At 46.4% G+C, this 14,362-nt stretch overlaps 1 protein-coding gene across 2 annotated transcripts in view; it reads left to right on the top strand.

The window, feature by feature from the left end:
* ZZEF1 (zinc finger ZZ-type and EF-hand domain containing 1) overlaps window positions 1–14,362 on the top strand; it is a 146,469-nt gene that overhangs the window by 88,800 nt on the left and 43,307 nt on the right. For both annotated transcript variants that reach the window (XM_010382190.2, XM_030922817.1), the window contains exons 32-37: window positions 632–793; window positions 2,445–2,574; window positions 4,574–4,712; window positions 6,941–7,106; window positions 8,633–8,895; window positions 10,138–10,289. In XM_010382190.2, the coding sequence (XP_010380492.2) occupies window positions 632–793; window positions 2,445–2,574; window positions 4,574–4,712; window positions 6,941–7,106; window positions 8,633–8,895; window positions 10,138–10,289 (1,012 nt within the window). The remainder of the gene's footprint in view (window positions 1–631; window positions 794–2,444; window positions 2,575–4,573; window positions 4,713–6,940; window positions 7,107–8,632; window positions 8,896–10,137; window positions 10,290–14,362) is intronic.

Here is a 14,362-nt window from a genome sequence, read left to right on the forward strand (position 1 = left end):
TCGCCTCAGCTTCCTGAGTAGTTGGGACTACAGGCGCATGCCACCCTGCCTGGCTAATTTTCTTTACATTTTGTAGAAATGGGATTTTGCCATGTTGCTCAGGCTGGCCTTGAACTCCTGGGCTCAAGCAGTCTGCCTGCCTCGGCCTCCCAAAGTGCTGGAATTACAGGCATGATCCGCCATGCCCAGCCAGTCTATTATGTATTATGTGCAGTTTGAAAACTGGAGTATAAAGCCATTTCCCAGTCCTCTTAGTAAATGGTTTAGGCATAAGCCTTAAAGGAAAGGATTCTTCTGTACATCTAAACCACATCACCTTGGCTAATTTGGAACTGGCCCTGATCTTGCAGTTTGTCAGGAGCTAATTTTTACTTCTCAGTTCTTTACCATAAGACACTGCTGTGGTGGTCCTGGCAGGGTGGAAACCTTACCTTACAGCTTTCAGAGTTCTTTTGCTTAAGCTTTGAAGAATGTTTGTGTGGAGTATGAGGAATTTGAAAGGAACCCAAACCAGCAATGTGAAGTTCCCTTCTGCTTTCAATTGCAAACCAGGTCATCTACTTGAATTGCTTCTGTTGCCTCTGTTGGTAATGGGCAGCTCTGCTAACGGTCACTTTCATGGCCTCTTTAGGTCCTTGCTGCCTGCCTTATCCTGTGTTCAAACAGCCCTGCTTCATCTTTTGGATATGGGCTGGGAACCCAGTGATCTCGCCTTCTTTGTTGATATTCAATTACCAGATCTCCTCATGAAAATGTCACAGGAAAATATAAGTGTCCATGACAGTGTGATCAGGTAAGAGCATGGTCCTGCACTCTGCCATTCCTAATGTAGGTTATGAAACGCAAGGGTCATAGTGGAGGTCGCTAAGAGCACAGACTCCGGAGCTAGACTGTCTGTGTCATTTCCTGGCTTTGCCACATCCTAGCCCAGTGGCCTTGTGCAAGTCATATAATCCCTCTGTGCCTCAGTTTCCTCATCTTCAGAGCTGGAGATATCAATGGTGCTGCCTCCGAGGCTTGCTGTGATGAACACCTGAGTTATATATTTCTGCGTTTAGAACAGCATCTGGCGTGCAGTAGAGCTGTGTACATCGGTGGTGGTGGTCTCGTGAGCGCCGAGGCCGAGAATCCTCTGCATTTTGGTGATCTTAGTATAGCTTGTTGAATTGGGAAATCCTTTTCCATAATTTTTGTTACATGTATGTGTGAAGTTAGCCACTCTTAACTTCTTGCACATTATAAGGACCTAAGTTAGAAAAAAATCGTGTATGAAGGTTTCTTTTTCCTTCAGTTTGACCAGTATCTCTCCACTCTACTCAAGTTCACTTGCCTATTTGCAGCCGTTCATGTGTAGAAAAGAAAGAGAAGGGGAGAGGGAATGCGCTAAGAGGAGAGAACTGGGAGGAAGTAAATGAATGAGTCAACACTGGGACGGTTTCCACTCTCTCCGGAGAGCTGTTCCAAGGGAAAAGGGGACAGAATTAGAGCTGTCTCTTTAGTTCATGAACCTCAGCTGTTGCTTCACTGTTACAGCTCCATTGGCAGAGACGAGGGGCAGCACTGGGGGGCATCAGCTTGTGGTTCTTGGCTGTGGGCCTGCTTGCGGTTTCTCGCTTCGTCTCCCTGTATGCCACGGTCCTCAGGGAAGGAAGCACGCCCTTCACAGCAAGCGCTCATAGCACCTAGCCCAAAGCTTGAGTATAGGCCTAAAACCATTTTGTTGGAATGCATGAATGAAGGAATGTGTATTTATAGCTTGGTAAATATTTTGTATTTGCTGTCAAGCAAATCTCTTTCTGTTTAAAGTTCTGGTTGTTAAAACAAGCTGTAAACCGAAATTATGGAAATTTATAATTTTGCATCCAAAAAGAGCTTATAAGATTATCTCCCTGAAGCTGTTTATTTGAAATGAGGAAACTGTCTATGGCCATACCACCCTGAATGCGCCTGATCGCGTCTGAAATGGGGAAACTGAGGACCAGAGCTGAGTCACTTGTCAAGGTCTCACAGTAGCTGCTGGTAGAGCTGAAGTCACGGTGTATCCTGATTCCCTTCTCATACTGATTCCACCAGGATATGCTGAGCGTGTCTAAATCAGACTTTAAAACAACAACAACAAAACCTAACTTTATTTGGCCCTAGTGCCTGGCACATAGTAGGTTCACCATCAATGATTGTCCAGTGGAATTATGCCATGTGGTACAGCCTGCAAACTCTTAATTTCTCATCCCTTACAGTCTACTCTGGAAAGGGCTTCTCCTTCTTTCTTGGCATGTATCTACCAAATATTTGACAAATCCAGGGGCTTTGAAAAGCAGTTGACCTTTCCCTCTCAGAAGCTGAAAAATGTCCAATATTATAGACCCGTAGATAAAGAGTCTGCTAACCAGTACTTTCCTTGGTGATTGGGAGAGGCACGCTTTTCTCTCTTTATGTTCTTTCAGCCAATGGAGTGAAGAAGATGAGCTTGCTGATGCCAAGCAGAATTCAGAATGGATGGATGAGTGTCAGGATGGCATGTTTGAGGCCTGGTATGAAAAAATAGCCCAGGAAGATCCAGAGAAGCAGAGGAAAGTAAGACCTCTCAACTAGAGTACTCTGAAGTGATTTGCTAGGAGTTTGGAGAGGAGAGTTTGCCTGGGGAGGGGGGGGGGGCGGTGCTGGCAGGCTCTTGCCTGGCAGGGCTGCAGGTGGCATTCAGTACCCTAGCGAAGGGGTCCCCAACCGCTGAATGCAGGCTGTGAGCAGCGGGCAAGCGAGGGAGGCTGAACTCCACCTTCTGGCAAATCAGCTGTGGCGTTGGATTTTCACAGGAGCACGAGCCCACAATAAACTGCGCATGCGAGGGATCTAGTTTGTGCGCTCCTTATGAGAATCTAATGCCTGATGATCTGAGGTGAACAGTTTCATCCCGAAACCATCCCTCACCTGGTCCTGTGCAGAAATTGTCTTCCATGAAACTGGTTCCTGGTGCCATAAAGGGGAACCACTGCCCTAGCATCTGGTGTTTAACCTTTAAGCTGAGGGGCTGTAAATCCTGATTTGACCACACTCAGAGTGGCTGCCTGCCAGAGAACCAGACTCATTGGAAAATTGACTCTTAAAGCTGATGTACAATAGGAGGTGCCAATTTACTAATTTACAGTGAGAAGTAGAATTGCTGGAGGGCCTGACCTCTAGTGTCCTTGGGGCAGCACATTCTCTTCCTGTAGACAAGCAGCATGGGAAGCCACATTTCCATCAGAAGGCTGCCTGGTGAGCATGGGAGCAGCCGCATACATGGAGAGGGCATCAGAGCTGCGTGATTCAGATGTGCAAAGGCACAGGCTCAGATAGCCCAGTCTGTCCATCTCCACGTCAGGTGTGACATCCATCACGACCACATGTGCCAAGCATCTGCTGCCTCAGATTCATTCATTTTCTAAGTATTGAGTGCCTACTATGTGCCAACCACTTTGTTCACATAGCACCACGGTGGTGCTTGGATGGAGCTTGCCAAGTGGGCCTTTGTGGCTTTTTCTCTCTTGTATGTTAATACCTTTTGGGAGTCATTCTGTAGTTCTAAGGTGACTTGGCATATTTGCTCTGGTCTACTGTATGGTGACTTACTGATTTCGATCATTTCCAGGCCCTAAAGAGAAACAATACCGTAGTCCAAGTACTTTCCAGTAAAGCAATTTGTTTGCTCATGAAACAGTACCCAGACTATCGCTGCAGAAAGTTTGCCTCTAAGTGCCAGGGACAATACTCCTTTTGTAGTGTCTGTGAACACTACCAATGTCCAATCAAGTACCCAAGCCAGAAACTGTCTTCCCTTTTACTGATCCCCATATCCAGTCAGTCACCAAGGTTTCCGCCTTCTGCCTCAACACCTCAAATCTACGCACCTTTCACCATCCCGCTTACTACTCAATCCCAGCCCTTACGATGTGCCATGGGGTTCCTTTCACGCTTTGGTCATGGTCAGTCTCCCTGAATCCAGGCTTGCCTCCTTTGATCCAGTCTTTCCTCAGCTTCTAGAAGAACCATTAGAGCACTCCAGTCCGGTCACATTACTCTTCTATTTAAAAACAGTCTGTAACTCCTGAGACTAACATTAAAAGGCGCTTTGTGGTTCAACCTTTCTCTCTTCATCTGACTATTCCCCTCTGTACTATATTCTACACACTGAGTCATGCCAAGTTCATAAACCCATCTCTGGTCCCCTTTTCGCTCTCAGATTTGCTATTCCTGTCTGACATATCCACCTCCCTTATCCCCACCCAGCTAGTACCTGTTTGTCCTTCGGGTCTCAGCTGAGGAATTATCTCCTTCGGAAAACCCATTGGTAGCCATAGTCCTCTGTTCTCTGAGCCTCCTGAATTTTCCTGTGAAAGCACTGGTCATACTAAATGGTCATCACCTCCTTGACAGAATTCCCAGCTAGACACTGAGGAGTTTATTCATCGTCAAATCCTAGCACCCAGTACAATGCCTGGAACATCCTCAGTACCTATTGAATGGAGGAATTGATGAGTGAATTGTGGCCACCTTAGAAAATCTATCAGTTAATTGTATTTGTTTGGCCTTACAGATGCACATGTTTATTGCTCGCTACTGTGACCTGTTAAATGTGGACATCTCTTGTGATGGGTGTGATGAGATTGCTCCCTGGCATCGATACCGGTGTCTGCAGTGCAGTGACATGGATCTCTGCAAAACTTGCTTCCTAGGTAAATTTCATGAACTGAGTATGCCATATCCAAAGGTAATAGTCATTTCTAATTTCTATGATCTTGTCATTTTTAAAAACTCTCAGTGTACTAAATAGAAATACTTCCCAGTGGTGTCTTCTCTGACTTCCTGGTGAACATGAGCCTTATCTCCTCAACTAGACGAAAAGCTCCACAGCCCTAATAATCTGTCGTCCTTCTTCTGTCATGCTGGGTGTAGCCACTTAATAAACACTTGGGACCAATGTATGTATGTTCAATGGAGTTTTCAGGAAATAGTGTTTGCTTCGGAATCATGCAGTGTTTACATGTAGCAAAATACACACATACACACACACACAAGCTTCAAAAATCCTCTCATACACTTGAGTTGTAGGTGCTGAGGTAAAACAGATCCACTGTAGTGCACACCTGAGTGGCCTTTTTGTACATGGCCCAGTGGTAAAAGACACAACCCTTGCCCTGGAACCATCTACAGTCCAGCAGGAAGACTGGACAGATCCACAGAATGTCTATTCCAGTACAAGAATGTGTGTGCTGAGTTATAAATGAGGGTACAGATAGTTTCTAGAGAAGTTTAGAAACAGTAGCAGCATTGCTGCAGGGAAGGCTTGTGAAGGAGGTGGAATGAGAACTGGTCTTTGAAGAAAGTTAGAACTGGATGATGTGTAGGAAACGTTGGGGATGGTGTCACCATCAAGGACGTAGCAAACCCTGGGACAGGAGTGTCTGTAGTGAGTTTAGATGGACATGCTGAAGTGTTTGCCAAACTAAGTGTTAGATTAAGACAGGTGGGCCCTGATTGTGGGACCCCAGGATACTAGGCTAAGGAGTTTAAATAGTCTAGAGACAGCAGGGAAGGGTTATTTGGTTTTTGTTTGTTTGTTTTTGTGTTTGTTTTTGTTTTGAGACGGAGTCTCCTTCTGTCACCCAGGCTGGAGTGCCGTGGTGAGATCTCAGCTCACTGCAAGCTCCGCCTCCCAGGTTCACGCCATTCTCCTGCCTCAGCCTCCCGAGTAACTGGGACTGCAGGCACCCACCGCCACGCCCAGCTAATTTGTTTGTATTTTTTAGTGGAGATGGGGTTTCACCGTGTTAGCCAGGATGGTCTCGATTTCCTGACTTTGTGATCTGCCCACCTTGGCCTCCTGAAGTGCTGGGATTACAGGCGTGAGCCGCCGCGCCTGGCCTAGGGGAAGGTTTTTGAAGTCAGTATTATTAATAACATGATAAGAGCTATGCTAGAGGAAGGTGGTTCTATCTGTGTTAAGAGTCTCCTTTAGGGAATCAGTCACAGTATTCACACGGGCATGGGAGCCTGGGCTGGGTTCGTGGCAGTGGGAATGAACAGAAGTGGGCCAGGCGCGAGGAGCATTCTGCAGGGTCCATGACAGAGCTTAGAGTGAGAAGGGCCCAAGGGCCTTAGTGTGAGAAGACCAGTGCAGTCCATCTCTTTCATGACTGTTATTCTCTCATGCACTGGGTCTGGGTCTGGTTTTTTTTTTTTTTCTTCTTCTTTGAGACAAGGTCTCACTCTGTCACTCAGGCTGGAGTGCAGTGGCGCCATCTCAGCTCACTGCAACTTCCGCCTCCTGGGTTCAAGTGATGTTCCTGCTTCAGCCTCCCAAGTAGCTGGGAGTACAGTTGCCTACCACCACACGTGGCTAATTTTTGTGTTTTTAGTGGAGATGAGGTTTTACCATATTGCACAGGCTGGTCTTGAACTCTTAGACTCAAGTGATCCGCCTGCCTCAGCCTCCCAAAGTGCCGGGATTACAGGCGTGAGCCACAACGCCTGGCCCTTTATTTATTTATTTAGGAAGTCTGTTTTCATCTGTGATTCTGGAGTGAAAAAGGAGCAAACATCCTGACCGGTCTCCAGTGCTTGTTAACAGGAATACATCAACAGAGCCTTGTTCTTTGCTAGTGGAGGGGTCATAGGAGACAGCTCACAAATTAACCTGTGGACTTGTTTCCACCAAACAGCAGTCCTGATAATATATTTGATCTCACTGTACCATTGCCGAGAAATTCTGTGCCAAGAATCTCACTCATATGCCTCGAGCCACCCAGGCAGAGCACCCTGTCTCCAGAGAATGTCTGTGGGCCCTGTATCCCTGAGCAGTCACTTGGGAGCGGCCCTGGCACTGGGATTGGTTTGGGTTTGGAAACCAGCCGGTCTAGGAGCCCTCTGCCTTATCTGCTCACACTGCTTTGTTTCTCCCCAGGTGGGGTGAAGCCTGAAGGCCACGGAGACGACCATGAAATGGTCAACATGGAGTTCACCTGTGACCACTGCCAGGGTTTGATCATAGGCCGGAGGATGAATTGCAATGTTTGCGATGACTTTGATCTTTGCTATGGATGCTATGCAGCAAAGAAATACTCCTACGGGTATGTCTCAAATGACCGTCACCACGAAGCCTTTTCTTTACGTGTTCCTTCACTTGAAAAGGGACTTCTTGGCTGGGCGCGGTGGCTCATGCCTGTAATCCCAGCACTTTGGGAGGCCGAGGCGGGCGGATCACAAGGTCAGGAGATCGAGACCATGGTGAAACCCCGTCTCTACTAAAAATACAAAAAATTAGCCGGGTGCGGTGGCGGGTGCCTGTAGTCCCAGCTACTCGGGAGGCTGAGGCAGGAGAATGGCGTGAACCCGGGAGGCGGAACTTGCAGTGAGCCGAGATCGCGCCACTGCACTCCAGCCTGGGCGACAGAGCGAGACTCTGCCTCAAAAAAAAAAAAAAAAAAAAGGGACTTTTTTTTGAGATGGAGTCTTGCTCATCACCCAGGCTGGAGTGCAGTGGCGCGATCTCAGCTCACTGCAAGCTCCGCCTCCCGGGTTCACGCCATTCTGCTGCCTCAGCCTCCCGAGTAGCTGGGACTACAGGCGCCTGCCAACGCGCCCGGCTAATTTTTTTGTATTTTTAGCAGAAACGGGGTTTCACCATGTTAGCCAAGGTGGTCTCGATCTCCTGACCTTGTGATCCGCCCCCTTCAGCCTCCCAAAGTGCTGGGATTACAGGCGTGAGCCACCACGCCCGGCCTAACTTCTTTCTTTTTATAGAAAAACTTTTTAATTAAAAATTTAAACATAACCAAAAGTAAAGAGACTAACACAGTGAACCTTCATGTACCCATTACCCAGATTCAGCAGTTAGGAAGATTTTGTAATGTGTGCTTAGTTTAATTCCTTTTTTTTTTTTTTCTATGTTAGAGTATTTTAAAGCCAATTCCAGGACCGGGCGTGGTGGCTTATGCCTGTAATCCCAGCACTTTGAGAGGCTGAGGCGGGCACATCACTTGAGGTCAAGAGTTTGAGATCAGCCTGCCCAACATGGAGAAACCCCGTTTTTACTAAAAATACAAAAATTAGCTGGGTGTGGTGGCGGACACCTGTAATCCCAGCTACTTGGGAGGCTGAGACATGAGAATCGCTTGAACCTGGGAGGCAGAGGTTGCAGTGAGCTGAGATTGCACCACTGCACTCCAGCTTGGGCGACAGAGCGAGACTCCATCTTAAATAAATAAATAAATAAATAAATAAAGCAAATTCCAGGCCTTAAATTATTTCCTTCCTACGTACTTTATACCCTCTTTTAAAAATTATGGGTTTTTTTCACATTGCCAAAATGCTATTACCACACCTTCCAAAATCACAATAAACAATTCTTCCTTAGCCCAATTTCCACAGACAATCTCTGGGGATTGTGAAACCCTGAAAGGTATGTCCTGTGTTTGTGTTTCTTCATTTTTCTGGGGAGAGGGCCCACACCTTTCTTTACATTTTCAGTAACCGCATCCTAGAGGTGACTAATGCCCAGTTGCGACCACATGCTCCCCTGAGGCCCTGTGTTCCTGTTTGGAGCCTCATAAGCTTTTGGAGGCTTGTAAGATTTAAATGTGTCTTGCCTTTGCAGCCATTTGCCTACCCACAGCATCACGGCCCACCCAATGGTAACCATTCGGATCAGTGACCGGCAGAGGCTCATCCAGCCATATATCCATAACTACTCCTGGCTGCTCTTTGCTGCCCTGGCTCTCTATAGCGCCCACCTGACCAGTGCAGAGGATGTGGATGGGGAGAAGCTGGACCCCCAGACCCGCAGCAGTGCCACCACCTTGCGGAGCCAGTGCATGCAGCTCGTCGGGGACTGTCTGATGAAGGCTCACCAGGGAAAAGGTGACTTCTCCATGCCCAGAAACCAAACCAGCCCTCAGTTGCTGGTGAAAAAAAGCCTTGGCAGATGTAAAATACTAAGCTTAGTTTACAGGTGACAAAATCCAGTTTTCCACTAAAGGTGCTTACCCTGGTTTGGAACTTAATTTTAAGTTCCCCGATGGATTTTAGAGAAATGTTGGCATTGAAGTAACATTTGTTTTCTCTGAAACTAATACTAATTAATACCTCAAACTAATTTTTTTTTTTTTTTTTTTTTTTTTTTTTTTTTTTTTTTTGAGACGGAGTCTTGCTCTGTCGCCCAGGCTGGAGTGCAGTGGCCGGATCTCAGCTCACCGCAAGCTCCGCCTCCCGGGTTCACGCCATTCTCCTGCCTCAGCCTCCCGAGTAGCTGGGACTACAGGCGCCCGCCAGGTCGCCCGGCTAGTTTTTTGTATTTTTAGTAGAGACGGGGTTTCACCATGTTAGCCAAGATGGTCTTGATCTCCTGACCTCGTGATCCGCCCGTCTCGGCCTCCCAAAGTGCTGGGATTACAGGCTTGAGCCACCGCGCCCGGCCTTCAAACTAATTTTAAATAATAATTAAAACTGTTTCTATCTGTGGATGCAATCTAATATTTGAATCTATCAAACTTTACTGAAAGAATCCAGACTCTTTAACCTGGAGTGTGAGTCTGCTTCCACACAACTGTATTCTAGGTAAGAGCCGTATATGAGTAAAATAGTTCAGCAATATATCGACATGAATCTGACTTGACTAAGGAGTGGTGGGAAGAAAACAAGTTGAAAATTAAACCTTGGAGACATCTAAGTTCCTTCAGATAATGGCATCCCCATTTGAGTCAACATTAGGGAACCAGACCTGTGTTAGAAAGCAGATGGGTCATGCCAGCACCTTAGAGCAATTCCCTTACCCATTTGCCAGTGGGAATTCAGCAGTCTGGTTGTGTGGGGCGACTATAAAAGTATAATGTTGGTAATTTTCTAAATAGACAATCCTGTTATATGTTTTTTCTTCTGTTAATAAAGTGCGGGTATCCCTTTCTATTCCGCCTCTCACTATCTGAGATGAGGAGCTGAGTAGATTTAGGTAGCAAGGGATGTTCATGTTTAGTACTCTAGGATTTGGTTTGTGCAGAACTCATTTATCTATTTCTATATAATGGCAAAGTAACTTACAGCACTTGCTGAAAATAACTCTCGTTATAAAATTTTTAACCATTCTCTTACTTGCTTCCCATATAGGTCTTAAAGCTCTAGCTCTGCTTGGTATATTGCCAGATGGTGACTCTACCCCAGAAGATCAGGCCGTACCAGTCACTGCGCCCACCCAAGCATCAGAGGAGCAGCTAGAGAAGAAAACCTTGCAGGGTGCTGAGCTGTCAGAAGCAGGCAATGTAAATGACGATTCTCTACTACACAGAATTACAGGTTGAACTCTAGAGAGAGCCATGCACTCAGTGTAGCATAGCAGAGAGGTTAAGAGCACAGACTCCTAACCCAGACTGCTGGATTCAGATGCCTGCTCCAGCAAACCTTGGGCATGTTATTATCATCTCTTCAGTGTTTGTTTTCTTTTCTTTTCCTTTTTTTTTTGAGACAGGGTCTTACTCTGTCTCCCAGGCTGGAGTACAGTGGCATGATCTCAGCTCACTGCAGCCTTGACCTCCCCAGGCTGAAGCGGTCCTCCCACCTCATCCTTCTGAGTACCTGGGGCCACAGGCATATGCCACCATGCCTGGCTAATTTTTGTATTCTTTGTGGAGTCAGGGTTTGGCCATGTTGCCCAGGGTGGTCTTGAACTCCTGGGCTCAAGTGATCTGCTGTCCACATTTTTTCCGAAGTGGTGGGATTACCCTGTCTCTAGTAAAAATACAGCAACAACAACAAAATTAGCTGGGCTGGTGTCATGTGCCTGTAGTCCCAGCTACTCGGGAGGCAGGGATTCGCTTGAACCCAGGAGGCGGAGGTTGCAATGAGCCGAGATGGCGCCACTACACTGCAGCCTGGGCAACAGAACAAGACTCTGTCTCAAAAAAAAAAAAAAGAAGAAGAAAGAAATTCATTCCTAGCCCATGGTATATACTGTGTCTGTGTAGCTATATCTATATTCAGTCAACAGTTAGGTGTTACTGAATGCTTACTGTTTACCAGGTAGACACGGTAATTTACACATAGTTGCATAAACAGAAAAGCCTTTCTGGATCCAGGTATAACCTGTGATAACCTAAAGATTGTTTTATGGAAGAGCACCCCGTTGTTTCTATGATGCTGCCTCCAGAGCTTGAGTTTCTGCTGAAAAGGCCCTTGACTGCCACAGGGGTCACTGATGTTGCTGTCCTCTGTCTGTCAGGTTGCTAGTTCAAGGATTCCCCTATCTGGTGGTTGTAGCTCACCAGTATCCTGTTGTCATGTGGAGGAATACAAAAGCAAAACAGGCCAGCAGAAACATGAACATTTTTATTATTTCCATTCAGTCAGAGAGTCAGTAGAAGACAGGCCACATAATCATCAAGCCTGTCTCTCAACCGTCCACATTTTTTCCATGAAACCCCTTCTGTAGGCGGCACTTTAACCACCCATGGATTATGATGGGAACAAAGAGAACATTTTTAGGAGAAATGGGATTAATCAGTAGTCCTCACCTTTGAGCCTGGGAATATTTGTATCTTCTCGTGAGCTCTCAGCATCTTACAACTAACCTGCCACCCATAAGCACTGTGCTTCCCCATTTATATTTTTATTTATATCAGAATGGACTCACGGGGTTTTTTATGTTTTCTTTTATTCAATGGATTAAAATCTGTTACTTTTCTTGTTTTTTTTTTTTTTTTGAGTCAGGGTCTCACTCTGTTGCCCAGGCAGTGGTGTGATAGTATGATGTTGACTCACTGCAGCCTCTGCCTCCTGGACTCCAATGATCCTCCCACCTCAGCCTCCTGAGTAGCTGGGATTACAGGTGCCCGCCACCATGCCCAGCTAATTTTTTATATTTTTAGTAGAGACGGGGTTTCACCATGTTAGCCAGGATGGTCTCGATCTCCTGACCTCATGATCTGCCCGCCTCAGCCTCCCAAAGTGCTGGGATTACAGGTGTGAGCCACCGTGCCCGGCCACTTTTCTTATTTGTTTTTTTTGTTGTTGTTTTTGTTTTTTTTTGAGACAGGGTGTCACTCTGTTGCCCAGGCTGGAGTGCAGTGGTGTGATCTCGGCTCACTGCAACCTCCACCTCCTGGATTCCCAACGATCCTCCCGCCTCAGCCTCTCAAGTAACTGGGACTGCAGGTGCCCGCCACCACGCCAGCTAATTTTTGTAGTTTTTGTAGGGATGGGGTTTTGCCACGTTACCCGACTGGTCTCCAACTCCTGGACTCAAGCAATCCGTCTGCCTCAGCCTCCCAAAGTGCTAGGATTACAGGCCTGAGCCACTGTGGCCAACCCATTATTTATTTCGATGCTCAAATTGTCCCATGTTTGGGCAGTGGAAACTGCCCCTCCCTGGCTTTTGTGTTCTTTTGATATGTTGCCATTATTTTTTGAACACTTCCTTAATTTTTAATAGAGAAAGATGTTTCAGGCTCGTTTTAGGCCTTCCCTGCCTCGGGATTGAAATGGGAGTTTTTCCAAAGAGGTCCCAGGGCATTGTTTTTATTCTTGAACCGTTCCCACCTTTTGGGTCCCCTTCCCACCAGCAGCCAGGTGCAGCCAGGATATCCTGCCTCTGGCTCAGCATTTTAGTCTTCTAGTAAGGCCACAAGCAATTTCCAGCACTGTCCCCACAACTGAACCTGAGTGTTGCCACTACAGTGGCCATAAGGACCATATCCCATTGGGGCTTCTAGGACAGATCACTGTTTTTCAACTCTCACTTGCTTCTAAGCAACCCCAGGGCCCTGGTAAGGGTATGTACCCTTTCTCCCTCCAGTGACTAGAGATACTTCTTGTTTTGAACAACTGAGAAACCAACCTTAGCCAGAGGCATTATCCAAAAGATTCTGTCTACAGTGTCCTGTGATAACAGGAAAAAAGATAAGTCATTTGCCAGAACTTCGGAATTATATTGTCTTCACAAGTGACACATGGTACAGGGAGTATGGTATCAGGTCTTTTCAGAGGGTACATTTAACAAAGCAAGTAGCTCTCCCAGTTTCATTCCTCTCTTTAGGACAGTCTTATAGTCATATTTTTCTCAGCAAGAGGTTGAAGGTAGGATTGATGTTGAGGTTATATATGCAGAGAGGGGAGGATGAGTTAGGTACGCCTGGGAGACAGCATGCCTCCTCCTGAATGTTTGATGTTGCATAACACTCTACCTTTGGCCCCAAAGAGTGAAAGTCACGTTTGGCCTTCTCCGACATGAAGCTGGGGTGCCTCCACCATGCACCGAAGACTCCTCATGTAGCCACAGTTCCACACATAAGCCTGTGTAACAATAGGGAAAGGCACCCTGAGGGTCCCGAGAGTGCAGCCAATCACTGGGGGGATGCTGAGTGACTGCTCAGGAAATGCAGCTGACGACTGTCACCTGGCCCATCCGGGCAGCTCACCGCTAGACTCCTGATTCCAGAAAAGTTTCCCACCTCCAGGGAGGGCCCGTTTAACAAGTCTCATTGCCAAAATGGGATTCTCAAAAGGGCACCAAAGGTGTGTTTATTCTGTTTTTTAAAATAAAGAGGCTGGGCACGGTGGCTCATGCCTGTAATCCCAGCCCTTTGGGAGGCCGAGGTGGGGGGATCACAAGGTCAGGAGATCGAGACCATCCTGGCTAACATGGTGAAACCTTGTCTCTACTAAAAATACAAAAAATTAGCTGGGTGTGATGGCGGCACCTGTAGTCCCAGCTACTCGGGAGGCTGAGGCAGGAGAATGGCGTGAACCCAGGAGGCAGGGCTTCCAGTGACCCGAGATGGCGCCACTATACTCCAGCATGGGTGACAGAGCGAGTCTCCATCTCAAAAAAATGAAAAAGAGCTAGGAAAGAATGCTAAAACCTGGTAGAGAGGGTATGAGTAGTTAGGTTTAGGAGTAGCATCCGGTTTTGTTTGATGGAGTGACATGTATGGTTGGCTTTCTGTACACCTTCCATGTTAATTAACAAAGACAAATTCTATATAAAACTAAGAGAGGAAATATACACAACCCACAGCTCTGTCCCATAGCCCACAGAACGCCAGTTTCTACAGCAGTAAAATAGCTTCATCTACGGCAGTGAAAACAATGTCATATTTCTAGGCTATAGAATTGATGTAGTCTTATCTTCATCATATTAAAGATAATGTTAGATATCAAGAATTTTGTAGTTCTCTAAATAAAGATTTGTTTGGTTTTCATACTGAAGAAAACGAAGTACATTCACGATAGTCACCAGAGCGTACTAGAAGGGAAGTCACAACTTTTTATACTTACAGAGTCAAAAGAAAAATAAAGAACTTCACAGCTTTGTCTTTTTCCTCAGGAAACAACTTTCCAC

This window comes from Rhinopithecus roxellana, chromosome 19, assembly GCF_007565055.1.
Source record: "Rhinopithecus roxellana isolate Shanxi Qingling chromosome 19, ASM756505v1, whole genome shotgun sequence".
Taxonomy (NCBI): Eukaryota; Metazoa; Chordata; class Mammalia; order Primates; family Cercopithecidae; genus Rhinopithecus; species Rhinopithecus roxellana.